This window comes from Alnus glutinosa, chromosome 3, assembly GCF_958979055.1.
Source record: "Alnus glutinosa chromosome 3, dhAlnGlut1.1, whole genome shotgun sequence".
In the NCBI taxonomy this organism is placed as follows: domain Eukaryota; kingdom Viridiplantae; phylum Streptophyta; class Magnoliopsida; order Fagales; family Betulaceae; genus Alnus; species Alnus glutinosa.
Genome location: NC_084888.1, coordinates 858653 through 872805, shown reverse-complemented (window position 1 = coordinate 872805; position 14153 = coordinate 858653). Strand labels below are relative to the sequence as shown.

General features: G+C 37.6%; 2 protein-coding genes and 1 pseudogene across 2 annotated transcripts; 2 read left to right on the top strand and 1 right to left on the bottom strand.

The window, feature by feature from the left end:
* Window positions 1-1228: 1228 nt before the first annotated feature.
* On the bottom strand, window positions 1229-4028 carry LOC133864980 (uncharacterized). The gene is made up of 4 exons (XM_062301439.1): window positions 3011-4028; window positions 2804-2906; window positions 1770-1978; window positions 1229-1631 (listed from the first exon to the last, which is right to left on the bottom strand). Exons 1-4 carry the CDS (start codon window positions 3649-3651, stop codon window positions 1367-1369), a joined length of 1218 nt encoding a protein of 405 aa, XP_062157423.1. The 5' UTR covers window positions 3652-4028; the 3' UTR covers window positions 1229-1366.
* Window positions 4029-5468: 1440 nt separating this feature from the next.
* On the top strand, window positions 5469-9856 carry LOC133864124 (pheophytinase, chloroplastic). The gene is made up of 7 exons (XM_062300350.1): window positions 5469-5768; window positions 5851-5952; window positions 6041-6179; window positions 6741-6911; window positions 7762-8002; window positions 8317-8408; window positions 9380-9856. Exons 1-7 carry the CDS (start codon window positions 5678-5680, stop codon window positions 9630-9632), a joined length of 1089 nt encoding a protein of 362 aa, XP_062156334.1. The 5' UTR covers window positions 5469-5677; the 3' UTR covers window positions 9633-9856.
* A 1515-nt stretch (window positions 9857-11371) lies between these two features.
* Window positions 11372-13670, top strand: LOC133864397 (phenylcoumaran benzylic ether reductase Betv6-like; annotated as a pseudogene).
* Window positions 13671-14153: the final 483 nt, after the last annotated feature.

Here is a 14153-nt window from a genome sequence, read left to right as displayed (position 1 = left end):
GGCCAAACTACGATTTTACCAAACGCTTAACTGAGTTTTTAAAAATCACTTTTTTAAATCACATTTTTTGAAATCACAAACCTAAACTTGGTCTGCATTTTAGCTAAAAAGGAATTATTATTTTTTCTATTTTAGTCACCCACTTTTTTGAAACAGTTTCATCCAGCTCTATATTTTAATTATTCATTTTTATTACTCCATTTAAATATGTTAAGACTAAAATTTCTAGTTTGACAACTCACCAATGTTTCTCTAAAATTTTAAGTCAGGTGCAACTCATTTTACTTTCATTTTCACACTCCGACTAGCCAAAATAGATAACATTTAACAAGCCGGATGGGAATTTTTTAACTGCAATTTGTTGATCGAGTTGCCCCAATTCCGAGAGCTCCATATAAAGGATAGGTGTAGGACACTCGTCTCAGCAATTCGAGGTTTGGTCGTACCTACCCATCAGTGTGGGACTGCCCGAATTAGGTGGGACAATTTTGTGGCTTTGGTACTTGGTAGTTTCAAATCAACATTTAAGACTTTCAGGTTGTATCTCACACTTATTATGGGACATAGGTTCTATGACCATTCTCGAGTTCTTTTAAATTTAGCTTATAATGTGAGCAAAAGGTTAATAAAGAATTAGCTTACAACGGTAGAATTCTGGAAATTTTGTATGGAGTTAACTCACTCTAACTTATAGTTCTTTTATTTAGGAATTATTATTATTATTATTATTTAATTTTGAGATTAAAACCTATGAGTTCTGGGGTCATGTTTAAACTTGGTTAATTGCTTTCAAGTTTAAAATCACTCCTTCAATATCAGTAAGGAGAATCCAAATATTGAAATGAGAAATTTTGGCATTGAAAATTCTTAAAACATGCGATTTGAGAGTATGATTTTTAAAAATAAGTTAAGCGTTTGATAAAATTATAGTTTAGCCTTCAAAATCATGTACTTTCAAAAACATCTCATTGCCTGAAACTTCAAAATGCAGATTTTTTTACATTTTTAAACCTCAATTTTTTAAAAACGCAGTTTCAAATGATACATTTTATGTGATTTGGTTTCAAATCGCACCTTTAATCTATGAAATCATTGTACAAACGCACCTCACAAGGATTAATCAATGATCACTAGTATGTGGGGGGTAAAACATCAACAACATGAGCAACGTTTGGCACTTGCAGCATTCCATTCGCAACAACCATTAGCAGTCATGAATCCCAAAAGATTATAAACCATAATCACATGGATAATATAAAACAGATAGAGCCCCTGATGATATTGCTCCAATGCCTTTCAAATACCACAAACAACAGTCAAAAGAGGCAAATGACAAAGGGATGCGGATAGCCTGCATTTGCAGGATTCACAACTGCTTAACCATAGCAAAACACTCGTTCAGGAAATTATGCAGCTCCGACGAATATATGTTGGGGAAAGTCCTGTAATGGTCAACATGAGGGGAAGTTTTGAAGTTGAAGGACCTTACCTTTCTCCCCATCTTCCTCTGTTCATCAATAAACAACTCTACAGACTGAAAAGGAATGACTTTGTCAGCTGTACTATAGAGGTAAAGCTGAGGGCAGTTAGGCTGGCTTTTTGAGAGGTTAGAAAAGAACTTTGTTAACTTCCTGCCAGACAAAAATTAAGTGCTATCAAATTCCAACCATTTTCTAGAGCAGCTAATTACTTAGCATCAAGGAACAAGTAGATATGTGTCAAATAGTAAGAGTATGGTAGCAAAGCTGAAACATAAGCAAAATACTTACAGTTCCACGTCTGGCAACTTCAATAAAAATGAGAAAAACTTCTCCAAAGCTGATAGAAGCACAGTTTCAATTATTGGAGGTTCATCTTCTTTCATCGTTGACATGCTCACTTCACTTTTGGATCCATTCAATTCTCCAGCTTCAGCTTCAGGGTATGCCGTAGAGCTGCGTTTCTTCAGTAGAGCAGCAGAAAATCCAGCTGCCCACACCTGTCACGGTTAAGACAAGTTATCGTCTAATATCCTTACAGTTAATCAAAATGGAATGCTACCAACATCCTCGGGTAAAATGCTTATCAAAATGCAGGGATTTAAAAGCTGGGAATCCATTATCAGAATAACCTAAGACAGTCCATAAATCTTATCTTCACTTAAAGTAGGAAAATGTGGTCAAACAACTTAAACAACACAAGCAGTCTAGTACCCGAGTGAGAACATATTTTATGGGTTTTTAAGAAGAGAGTAGATCCTAACACATATTTGGACATCATAGGAGACATACATGTGCATCGGCCGCCCCACTCTTGGATTCTTGCATGAAAATTCATGCTACTGGTCCTGGAATAGAAGATTCCATCCCCGCTCACATTAAAGGTGATATTGATGCTAAGCTTTTAAAGTTTTCAAAATAAAAAATGGTTGTTAGGAATTTAAAATCATACACAAGAGTTGCAATGTGGTCTGTAGAAACAGATTTCATCATCTCCTAAAGAAAAACTGGGCTCATCCAAAGCTGCTTTCAAACCAAACCATTAGTGTCGCAGAAAGTAACACTTTACTCACCTGCCGTTGAAGTCCAGTAATGTCGGTTATACGTTTGTTCAACATCATACAAACAGACACACATCTTTCATCTTAGAGCTACGTAACCAATGCTACAAAACAAGCCTAAAGATCCTCAGTCAATCAATCAAAACCAACTAAATCACCCATAGCAAAATGTGCATTAACGAAATCAAACAAATCAGGCTAAAATCTCCTAAACATGTTTTCACTTTAATGGAAGACTGCAAAAAAAGAAACAAACAAAAGAACCTGAGGATTAAACGGGTCCCCTCCTCCCGAATCAACAATGCATCCTTTGATCTTCTCCATCAGGTCCTTTCTACCCTGGAAAGTATCAAGAAGGGCACCATAGCTGCAAAAATCAAACAGCAATTGAATTCGCTAAAACAAGCCGTAACAAAAAGGAAGAAAAAGGTATGATGATCATCATGAAGGAGTTTTAACTAATGAACCTACACAAACCAACCCGTATTGCTAAAAGTGTGAAAAACCAAGCACCGCTCTCTGCCGTCCTCTTCCCCCTCAGACACCCACGAGACGAGCTCGTCGGCCAACGCCGAGATCCGCTGCTCGAGTCTTCGGCCCAAATCGAACCACAACAGCTCTCTCACGTCGACCACAAAAGTCACCGTGTGGAGCCCCCTCGCGTTGTACGACTCCACGTACCTCTTCAGGTGCCTCGTCTTGGCCCCGAGCCACCCCAACACCACCACCGCCACAACCCGCTCTTTTCCGCCCAGAACCCCCTCATTGCTCGAAGCAGAACTCTCCGAAGCCCGGCTCCACACGGAACCGCTGTCGTTCGAGCCGGACAGGAATTGGCTAAAATGATTGGTCGGAATCGGTGGGTGACTGGGCCTGGAAAAAGAGAGAGACGAGAAGGGATTGGGATTCGAAGGGACCGCCGAGAATGAAGAGCGGGCGTGAGCGCGTGAGAGAGAGAACCGGGTTCTTGTTACGGCGTCGTCTCGGTTAGCGGTTATGAGCGAAGGCAACGGTTCCGTTTTGGCGAAGACTTGTCGGGTGCGAATGGAGTGACCGCAGAGGAACCGGAACCTCGCCGGAGCTTCCATGGCCGAACACGCAACGCTGAACATTTGCAATACGCGTGTGGGATGGTCAGTTGTTGGTGTTATCTATGAATACAACTAACCTTGATATAACCGAAACCAAACACCCCTAGCCTAATTCACTGTTTTGGGGTTAGACGAGGGACCATACACGAATGTACGGACGGTGTCCCATTCCCCATTAGCAGCAATTTAGGGTTTATAAGCATCTGACCGAGAACGTCGTCGTTTCGGAGGGAGACAAAATGCGCAAAGCTGATCGATTTGAGGAAGAAAAGGGGTTTGCATTTTGAAGGAACGGGTGAGAACGAAGAAGAGGGCAGTGGCGACTGGCGAGAGAAACAAAAGGGAAGAGGGACAACCGTTCTGATCGGACCCTTTTCACTATGCCATCAACGACAGACCGTTCAAAGCGTTGTTAGCATAAATTCCTTTAGCCAGTGAACACACGAGCCACTAAAAATATAGATTTTTATCACATGAAAATTATTACGTTTTTTTGTCGATCAAAATATCGATCGTCATTTTTCTATAAAACATAAATTGTTACTAAATTTAAAAATGTTAAATTTACAATACTAACACAATAATCATTTACATGAGGACGGGCTTCAGTGAAACATTAACACAATAACCCCTCACATGAGGATGAGATAAAAAAATTATTGTGATGGTGTAGTGTAGGAATCAAATTCCTATTAAATTTATAAAGAAGTTGCAGTACGTTTCTTTCTATTAAACCACATACTGTTATTGCAATCTCATAATAACACTCAAACGACATCGTTCAATGAAAAAAATAAAGAAAAAACAAACGTATTTAATGGAAAAAACTTCACTTATTTTGTTAAAATTTTCATAACATGTAAAATGTCTGTCATACTGCCAAAAATTTATAAAAATACAACAAAACAAAAAAGTAGAATAATAATAATAATAAACGACCTATGACCATGCCGTGGGTCACACCAAACCCATAGTCGTGAGTGTTTTTTTTTTTTTTTTTTTTTTTTTCACTTTTCTTTTTTGAATTTTTTATTTTATAAAATAACTATTTTGGTCATTTTTACTACCTCCATTAGGCAACATAAAATCTTAATGGATGACTAATTGGAAATGACCTTAAACCCCACATTGCAAATTTTTAATATTTACAGAAGATATTGAAAAATGCTTAATAGTTGGTACGTAGAGTTTTTCCTATTTAAAATTTGGAAAAAATGCTTTAGAGGACCATGAGATATGATTTTTTTTTTATCAAATCATTCTTTGAGATTTAAAATTTTTTCAATTTATTTCCTAAAGATTTTTTATTTATCAAATAAATTATTTTATCTAACTTTCGTTAAATTTCTAATAACGAGTTTGTCACGTTATAACCAATCAAACTTAAGAGGTGCGGTTGGTTTGCGCAGGCATCCTTAGATGTGTCACCCCACCTCTCATGTTTTTGTTTTTCCTTTTTTTTTTTTTTATTTAACATTTATAATTTTAATTAATTAATTAATTTTTTATTAAAGGGCATTCTGATTCGGTAATACTGTTAAAAATAACAAAAGATAAATGGAAAGATTTATTTGATAATAATTGAAAAATTAAGGAATAATTGACAAAAATTAAATTTAGTGAGTGATTCGATAAAGAATTATGGAAAATGTTAAATTTACAACACCAACACAACAACCCCTCACATGAGGGTGGACCCCACACACTGGGGCCACCCTCATGTGAGGGGTTGTTGTGATGGTGTTGTGTATGAATCAAATCCCAAGAATTATATATAGCTCATGGCGTTGAAGCATTTTTCTCTTATAAATCTTAATATTTTAGCAGGCAGAGGCAAAATGCAAAAGGCAAAAGCAATCTCTCATACTGGCTTGGAGGGGAGTCGGCCACAACACCCAAACGTTCACCAGCCACAGAAACCGCGGGCTCTCACACTCAAAGCACAACAGCTCCAAGAATCTGCCGCCCGCTCTTACAAAAATCTCTCTGTTTAGTGTTAATAGTTCCAGAGTTTTCTTTTTCTTTGTTATTACTCTTAAAAGCTTCAATGTCTACTTCTTCTTCTTCTTCATGTGCTCTATCCCCTTCCCTCAGAACACAGCTCTTCAAACCCTTCCCCAACAGATTTTATCCGCACCGTAAGCCACAACTTCCCTGTGTCCCTTTTGATTTTGAAATGAATAACTAAGAACTTATTTGGGTACCTCTCTGTGTTTGAAGGAAGCAAGTGTGAGATGAACAGGAGGGGCTTCGCTTTCAGAGGAATTGTAGCTTCCGGAGTTTCGGTTATGGGCTCGTCCTTGGTGACAGAACCTGTTCAAGGTCAGTTTTCTTTTTCGCTTGTTTTGTTATGCGGATTTTACGTGTGCTTACGCAAATGGGACTTGGGTTAAGTTCAATTCTTGCATAGGGGTTGAGAGATTGCCGTTCAAGCCAGAGGGGTACAATTTTTGGACCTGGCGGGGTCACCGAATACATTATGTAGTGCAAGGAGAAGGGTTTCCAGTCGTTCTTATTCATGGGTTTGGTGCTTCCGCATTTCACTGGAGGTTTGTTCTTTGGACTCCCACATTTTCATATTCCATCTCAAATCTTATGTCAGTTATATGACACTCTGCACCGTCTTGTCATGCCATTGATTCACCTTATTCACCACCAACATATCTGTGTCTGTGTTAATTAAGCGGAAGCTACGGGGATAATGGTACTGTAACATGAGATCAAGATGCAAGTAAATTGCACATTTCATTGTTAAGTACTAATGTTTATATGGTTGATTGGGAATTTGGAGTCGTAGATTCTCTCATGTCACTTGATGATGGATGAGTTTGCGTATACCTTTGTGCTAAAGGCTAAAGACAATGAGTTCGTTGCGAAAATCTTTTTATAGGGTGTTTTTTGTTTTTTGTTTGAAAAAGTGTTTTTATTTGACATATAATGAAATTAGTTCTGAGAATTTTATGTTTTGAGTTGTTAATGCTTTTTTGGTAGAAAGCAAAAAGCTTGGGCAAAAAGCGTTGCCAAACAGACTCAATAACTTTAGATTTATGTAGTTGGTCGATTATGATACCAAGTTTATCAGCCTGATGTATGATGAACCATGTGTGCAGGTACAATATACCTGAGTTGGCCAAAAGATACAAGGTTTATGCCATAGACTTGTTGGGGTTTGGGTGGAGTGACAAAGCAATTATTGAGTATGATGCCATGGTATGGAGGGATCAAGTAGCGGACTTCTTGAAGGAGATAGTGAAGGAGCCAGCAGTTTTAGTTGGAAACAGGTAGTGACCAATAATCTGTGGCTAGTTGTTGCCTCTTCATTTCATTTATATGGGATGAAATTTTGTGATACCTTGCTCCTATGAGTTTTGGGGATCACAACGTTTTGCTACTTGAAATGCCCGGTTCCAATTATTTTGTCATACTGTAGGGATCATCAAATAAGGACTTCCTTTTTGTATAGAGTATTCTTGAGGCTACTTCACATTCTGAGTTTCCCTCATAATATTTTTTCTTTAGCTGAATGAATTTGCATACTCAATTCTACTGGAATTTTTGTGTCCAGTGCAGTATTCTTACTTTGATTTTCAGTCCATGAAAACGAGTATCAGCTTATTTGCTACTGGGAATAAAATCAACTGATAGTCTCTGGTTGAATCATAAACTCTGATCCCTGTAGTTGTATCACCAAATATGAAGCTTTTTGACTGGTTCATTGATTTTCCTCTATTTTCGGAAAACTTATGGCCAAGTAAGAACTACAGGATTGCCCCACTCTCATCTTATGCACGGCTTTGTAATTAAGGCTTGTGCCTTTTTGAATGAAGTCTGATATAATGTGGGCTTTCTAATATGCCTTGCTCAAGCCTGATGTAAGCCTAAAATACAATCTCTGGTTTATGCTTACAGTTGTAGTGCATAGCATTTGTTTCTTTTCTTCTTTTCTTAAGCTGAATCAATTATGTGTTGTACATCAATGGACATGAGTCCCCACCTCCTAAGAAATCGTGGTGAAACAAAACACGTCCAATCTCTATGTTGTAATTATCTGTAACTATCTTGAGTGTGGCTTTGTCTATTTTCCTTTAAGTTGTCATAGAAAATGATATGTGAATCATGGTAATTTTTCAGCCTTGGAGGCTTTACTGCTTTGGTTGCAGCAGCTGGGTTGCCTGCACAAGTTGTCGGAGTGGCACTACTAAATTCTGCAGGACAGTTCGGAAACGCAAATAGCAAAACTAAGGAGACTGAAGAAACACCCTTGCAGAAGTTGATCATAAAGCCACTGAAGGAAATTTTCCAGCGTATAGTTCTTGGATTTTTATTCTGGCAGGCAAAGCAGCCAGCTCGCATCAAATCTGTCTTAAAGAGTGTATGTCACTTTCTACCTAATTTAACTAGGTCTTTCATTTCAAAGCTTATGGGTATTTGAGAAGCCTAAGTATCATTTCTGTCAGAATGAGCATGTCAATTACTTTTTTAACCTTTAACATAGATTTAGTTAGCATATTGCTGGGTCATGATTATCCTGAAGGGTGTAGTGTGAGAGCATTATGTCGATGTATGCTAAGTCTCATATCTAACGTGTATTAGGTCAATTTGGGCTATATAAACAATTGCAGGGTTTGGGATGCAAATATGATTAGTGCATTTCATACTATTAAATAGATTATTTTGATGACACAGGTGTATATAAATGCCTCCAATGTAGATGACTACCTCGTGGAATCAATAACAAGGCCAGCAGCAGATCCCAATGCTGGAGAAGTTTATTACAGGTACTTGTTTAGATATGTGCCTTCACCCATATAAGAACTTTTAGTTTGGCTTCCGAATGTGTCTAGATGGCAGTAATAGAGCAATGCAGATTAAAAGAAGACTCAATTGGCCTTTAACATGGTCTAAACAAAGTTTTCTTATTTCTCTCTTCTCCCCCCTCCCCCCCCCCCCCCCCAAACACACACACATTGATGTAGGATGGGACCCCCCCTTCCCCAGGACAAGTCAAAATGGCCCGACCACACCCTCAATCGAACGGGAGTGGTAACGACACATTTAGGAGTCCTGACCGATTTGACTGGTCGCACCCACGTTCGAACGGTATATTCGGGAATCTTGGCTGAATTGTTCGGCCGCACCAATATTCGAACTGGAGTGCGATCGTGACAGTCCAAACAGCGCCGTTTGAGCAGATTCCTTCTTAGATTAGGGTAGATTTTGGTTTATTTGTTAGCATTTTCTTTATTTCCCCTAGTTTTCTAACTTCAGGAGATTTAGTTAGACTATATATATATATAAAAGTATTCAAAATATCATTAAAAGTGAAAGATGCAACCTGAATACACAAGAAGTTTAAAAGAGAAACACCTAGCTAGAAGAAGAAGAAAAAAAGAAAAAAAGAAAAAAAGAAAAAAAGAAAAAAAGAAAAGGAAGAACAAGAACAAGGAAATCATAAAAGCTAAGCACAAAAGAAGCTAATTAACTTTCTGTAGTTGAGAAATTGCCATGTTTAGATTAATTCTAGCAATTAGTTTCTTTCCTTTTGAAGCTTTGTATTTGCTATTATAAAAAGAGTGCTAAATGTAACGGAAGATCAACTTTTGATAATAACATATTGAGTAATGTATTATTGAAATTTTCGGTTTCTTGGTGTTTCTAGAATTGAAGTTGCAGTACTTCTTTTCTTTTCCTTATCGCTTCCGCTATGTCACACATTCATTAATGCTGTCGTATCATTTTTTGGCCACAGGTTAATGACGAGATTCATGTTTAATCAAAGCAAATACACTTTGGACAGTGTCTTGAGTGAACTCTCTTGCCCACTGTTATTGCTGTGGGGTGACTTGGACCCATGGGTCGGTCCTGCCAAGGCTAACCGAATCAAGGAGTTTTATCCAAAAACGTCTCTCGTGAACTTGCAAGCCGGACACTGTCCACATGACGAAGTTCCAGAGCTCGCCAACAGGGCGTTATTGGATTGGTTGTCAAGTATTAACACCTGAGGCTTCCCTCTGGTCGCTGTAACTTGTACAATCTTATAGGCTTACACTTCAAATTTCCCTCGAGGTTTACTTTTGTAATATGGCTGTAAATTCGTTTAACTTGCTTGATTAGAGCTCGTTGTTGAAGTTGACGGGTGAAGTAGTGAAAGCGATAAAAGTAATTGAAAAGATGTGTTTTCAATACACATGTTGATAATGAAAACTGAATTGTTATTGAACTCAAATTATTCTGCACCAGATGGATTTGCTCCGCTCGAGCGGACTTTTAGCAGAGCATTTTGTCTGGACCTGACTGGAGCCAACTTCTAGCGAACTTTTAGCAGTGCATTGTGCCTTAACTTAACTCGAGCCAACTTCCCTTTTGTCCTGAATCAATGGGTCATTGTCATCATGGTCCCTTAGTCCCTTATAAAGGAGAATGAAAGTTTTAGTATCATCGTATGGTCACTGCACTTCTGCACCTTGCCAATAGTTTTATCTTGTAAAGAAACTTTTCAATGCATACTACTTTTCTAAATCCTTCTCTATCATAGTTACGCTAGCTTCACGGTGGTAGCATATAATAAAGGACATTTTTCCTTTAAATTGTGTTGGGGAAATTTTTTTAATTAATTCAATCTATTAAATTGACATGTGTCATTAAAGCATGTGAGAATTAAAATAGTCATATTTTATTCAAATAGTAGTGTAGCCAAAACATGTTGCCACGACACCCAAAAGTATTAAGATGGTATGTGCTCAGCCAATGCGTTGAAAATATGCTTAACAAGAGTAAAGGTCGTTGGCCGAGTTTTGCGGTTTCTAAAATGTAATTAAACGTTTGATAAAGTTACCATTCAGCCTTTAAAATCGTGAGTTTTTTAATTCACTTTCTAACCTGCGATTTGAAAATCTAAATTTTTCTACGTTTTCAAACAGTAATTTATTTATTTTTTTTTAAAAAAAGAAATGCACTCACAAACAATATATTTTTCGCATTTTTGTTTAAAAATGCAGTTTTCTACTTGTAAAATTATAGGGCCAAAGACTCTAAATCTTGGTGGAATATACCAAGTGGGGTTAAATTAATCCCTAAATACAAAGATTTAACAATATTCAAGAATATATCTTAAAAAAATAAAAATAAAAACAATATTCAAGAATATTAGTCAACGAGACAATTTGAACCCAGCGAGGATTGTGACCACGTTCATTTGTACGATTAAAACACTTAAGCAAAAAAAAGAAGAAGAAGAAGAAGAAAGGTTTAGAAAAAAGGGTAAGATGATGAAAACGAAAAGTAGGTGGATATTGGTGTTAAGCTGACCATTTAAATGCACATATTTTGCCATCATTTACCTTTATTTTATATTAATTGACACGACGTAGTTTTGTATAAAATTAATGTGTAGACCGAAGAGTAGCCCTACTTCAATAATTGTAAGTTTTATGTTCATCTAGGCATTTAGAATTCCCACCTTATTGTCCTACATCTTAAATTCTCAATAAAATAAACATGTAATTTGACTATAAAATGAGTAATCATATTGTTAAAATGAAGATTGCAAAAGGTCGAATTGAGATAGATAATGAGTTGGTAGTTTAAGGATATGTGTAATTTTTTTTCCTTTATTTATTAAATAGCAAGCATAAAAATCTATAAAAAAAAAAAATAGCAAGCATAAAAAGTATATAATATGTATTTAAAAATGGCGGCAGGTGTAAGAAATAATGATGGCAGACACCTGGGTAGGTTACATCTGGGTAGGTTGTACTTTCTATGAGTGGCACTAAAGTAACTGTAGACTAACCCCCGAGATAGACTCAACTCTCTGCTCTACTTTTACACCCCCTGCCCCGTCCATTTTCGTTTCAGCTAGATCTAGAGCTTGTCTCTGAATGGCTGAAAGAAGTAAGATTTTGGTTATCGGAGGGACCGGATACATCGGAAAATACATAGTGGAGGCAAGCGCAAAAGCTGGACACCCCACTTTTGCACTGGTCAGAGAAAGCACAGCTTCTAATCCCGAAAAGTCTCATGTCATTGAGAGCTTCAAGAGCTCTGGGGTGACACTTCTCTATGTATGTATTCATCATCTTGCCCATGTACTGTTTGATACTTTGGTTTAGTATTTTGATCTTGAAAATCAATGAGAGCTTCAAGAGCTCTGGGGTGACACTTCTCTATGTATGTATTCATCATCTTGCCCATGTACTGTTTGATCATTTGTGTTGAGTATTTTGATCTTGAAAATCATGCCGGTTTTTCGCAGGGAGACATCTATCATCATGAGAACTTGGTGAAGGTAATCAAGCAAGTCGATATAGTGATCTCTGCAGTTGGGTCACAACAGATAGCTGATCAGGTGAAGATTATTGCTGCCATCAAAGAAGCTGGAAATATCAAGGCAAGTCATCGTGCTAAACAACTTTAGTTTCCTACAATAATTTCTTGGCTGTTCTTTTTTCCTTTACTGGATTTTAATTCATGAACTATGGGTGGATTTCAGAGATTCCTCCCATCCGAGTTTGGATCGGACGTGGGTCGTGTCCATGCAGACTATGCAGTTGAGCCAGCTGCAAGCTTTTTTGGGCTCAAGGCTGGCATCCGGAGATCAATTGAGGCTGAAGGAGTTCCATATACATACGTCGTGTCCAATGGCTTTGCTGGGTACTTTCTGCGCAACTTTGCACAGGCAGGTGCCACAGCTCCTCCCAGAGAAAAAGTAGTAATAATTGGAGATGGAAATCCCAAAGGTATTAGTATAAATCCAATCATCTTTAACCTTAAACGACATTCTTTGTATCTACATATGTGTGTATAAGTGTTTTCTGTTAGTGGATATTGTTTTGTTACAGAAGAACAACTGATGTAATTAATGTTATTTTCCATGTTAACAGCAATTTTTGTCAAGGAAGAAGATATTGCAACTTATACCATAAAAGCAGCGGATGATCCCAGAACCTTGAATAAGATCCTCTATCTGAGACCCCCTGCCAACATTTTGTCTTTTAATGAGATTGTCTCCCTGTGGGAGAAGAAGATTGGCAAGACCCTCGAGAAGATTTATCTTCTAGAGGATCAACTTCTGAAGAAAATACAGGGTGAGTAGTAAGAACAATTTCACTCGTTGATATATATTGTGTTTGCTCATGGATAACCTCATTTTCTTTAGTAGGGTAGTCGGATATATTATCGTCTTTGTTATCGGTTGTTTCTTATATCATTTGTAACAATAAAAAAATGGGTAATTACCTTTTCCCCCATGAACTACCAAAAAATGAGCGATGCTCCCATGAACTACCAACTCGATCAAAATAGAGCATTCAACTACCAAATAAAACCCTTTTCCCCCTTCCGTCAGTCAAAGGGGTTAAAACAAACGGTCAACGGGTTATGTGACCGTCACACGCCGTTTTACCGTCATTTTTTTCCTTTTTTCCCCATGAACTACCACCATCTTCCTCTTTTCCCCATGAACTACCACTATCTTCCAACATGCTCCCAGGTAAAACGGCACATGACCCGTTGACTGTTTCTTTTAACCCTTCTAACTGACAGAAGGGAGGAAAATGGTTGTCTTTGGTAGTTGAATGCTCTATTTTGGTCGAGTTGGTAGTTCATGGGGGCATCGCGCATTTTTTGGTAGTTCACGGGGGAAAAGATAATTATCCCAGAAAAAAATGATGAAAAGGTTGGTCTGTTCTGCTGATGCTTCTTTTTTGTTTTCTGCAGAATCTCCCATGTCCGCAGACCTCTTTGTATCCATCAGTCACTCCGTGTTTGTGAGGGTGATGCTGGGAACTTTGAGATTGAGGCTTCTGTTGGCGTGAAGTCTTCTGAGCTTTATCCCGAGGTGAAATACACCACTTTGGATGAACTCCTGGATCAGTTTGTCTAGAACTTGGGGTACTCGATCGTTTCTGTGGGTAATATGTTATGTCTTACCGTACGTGTATAATAAAAGGACAACCTCGTGAAGTCTCCATGGTCTATGATTACTTTGCGGTTCTTGTAGCTTGCGATAGAACATGTTAATCTCAAATCAAATTTTCTTATGCTTTTTGCTTGCCGGTGGGAGGGAGGACCATGAAAAACATATTTAGGGGATATAGATAGATTCAACATATTTCCCATAAAAATATATTTTTATAAGAGTTCTCTCACATTTTGCTCTTAAAATTATAACAATCCTAACAGCAAATTGTTTGGAAATCTCAACCCTATTTAAGAAATGGGGCAATAAGCTTCTTCTTGTACCCAAACACCGTTTGATTCGCTGCGACATGAAGCCAGCATATCCGAGGAGAATTATTCCATCTTTTGAAAAACGGTGTTCCCCACAACTACAAGGCAAGCAGGTGATTACTGATTAATCCCATTATGGCATATTCTATTATTCTTTCTTTCTTCACATTAAAACAATAGAATACCTTCGATAAGGATGACCTGTAAACCCTCATTTTACAGCAACCAATTATAAGTAAATAAGTCATTAAAAACAAAATAAACATGAAAACATGCAATCCTTTGAAACAAAT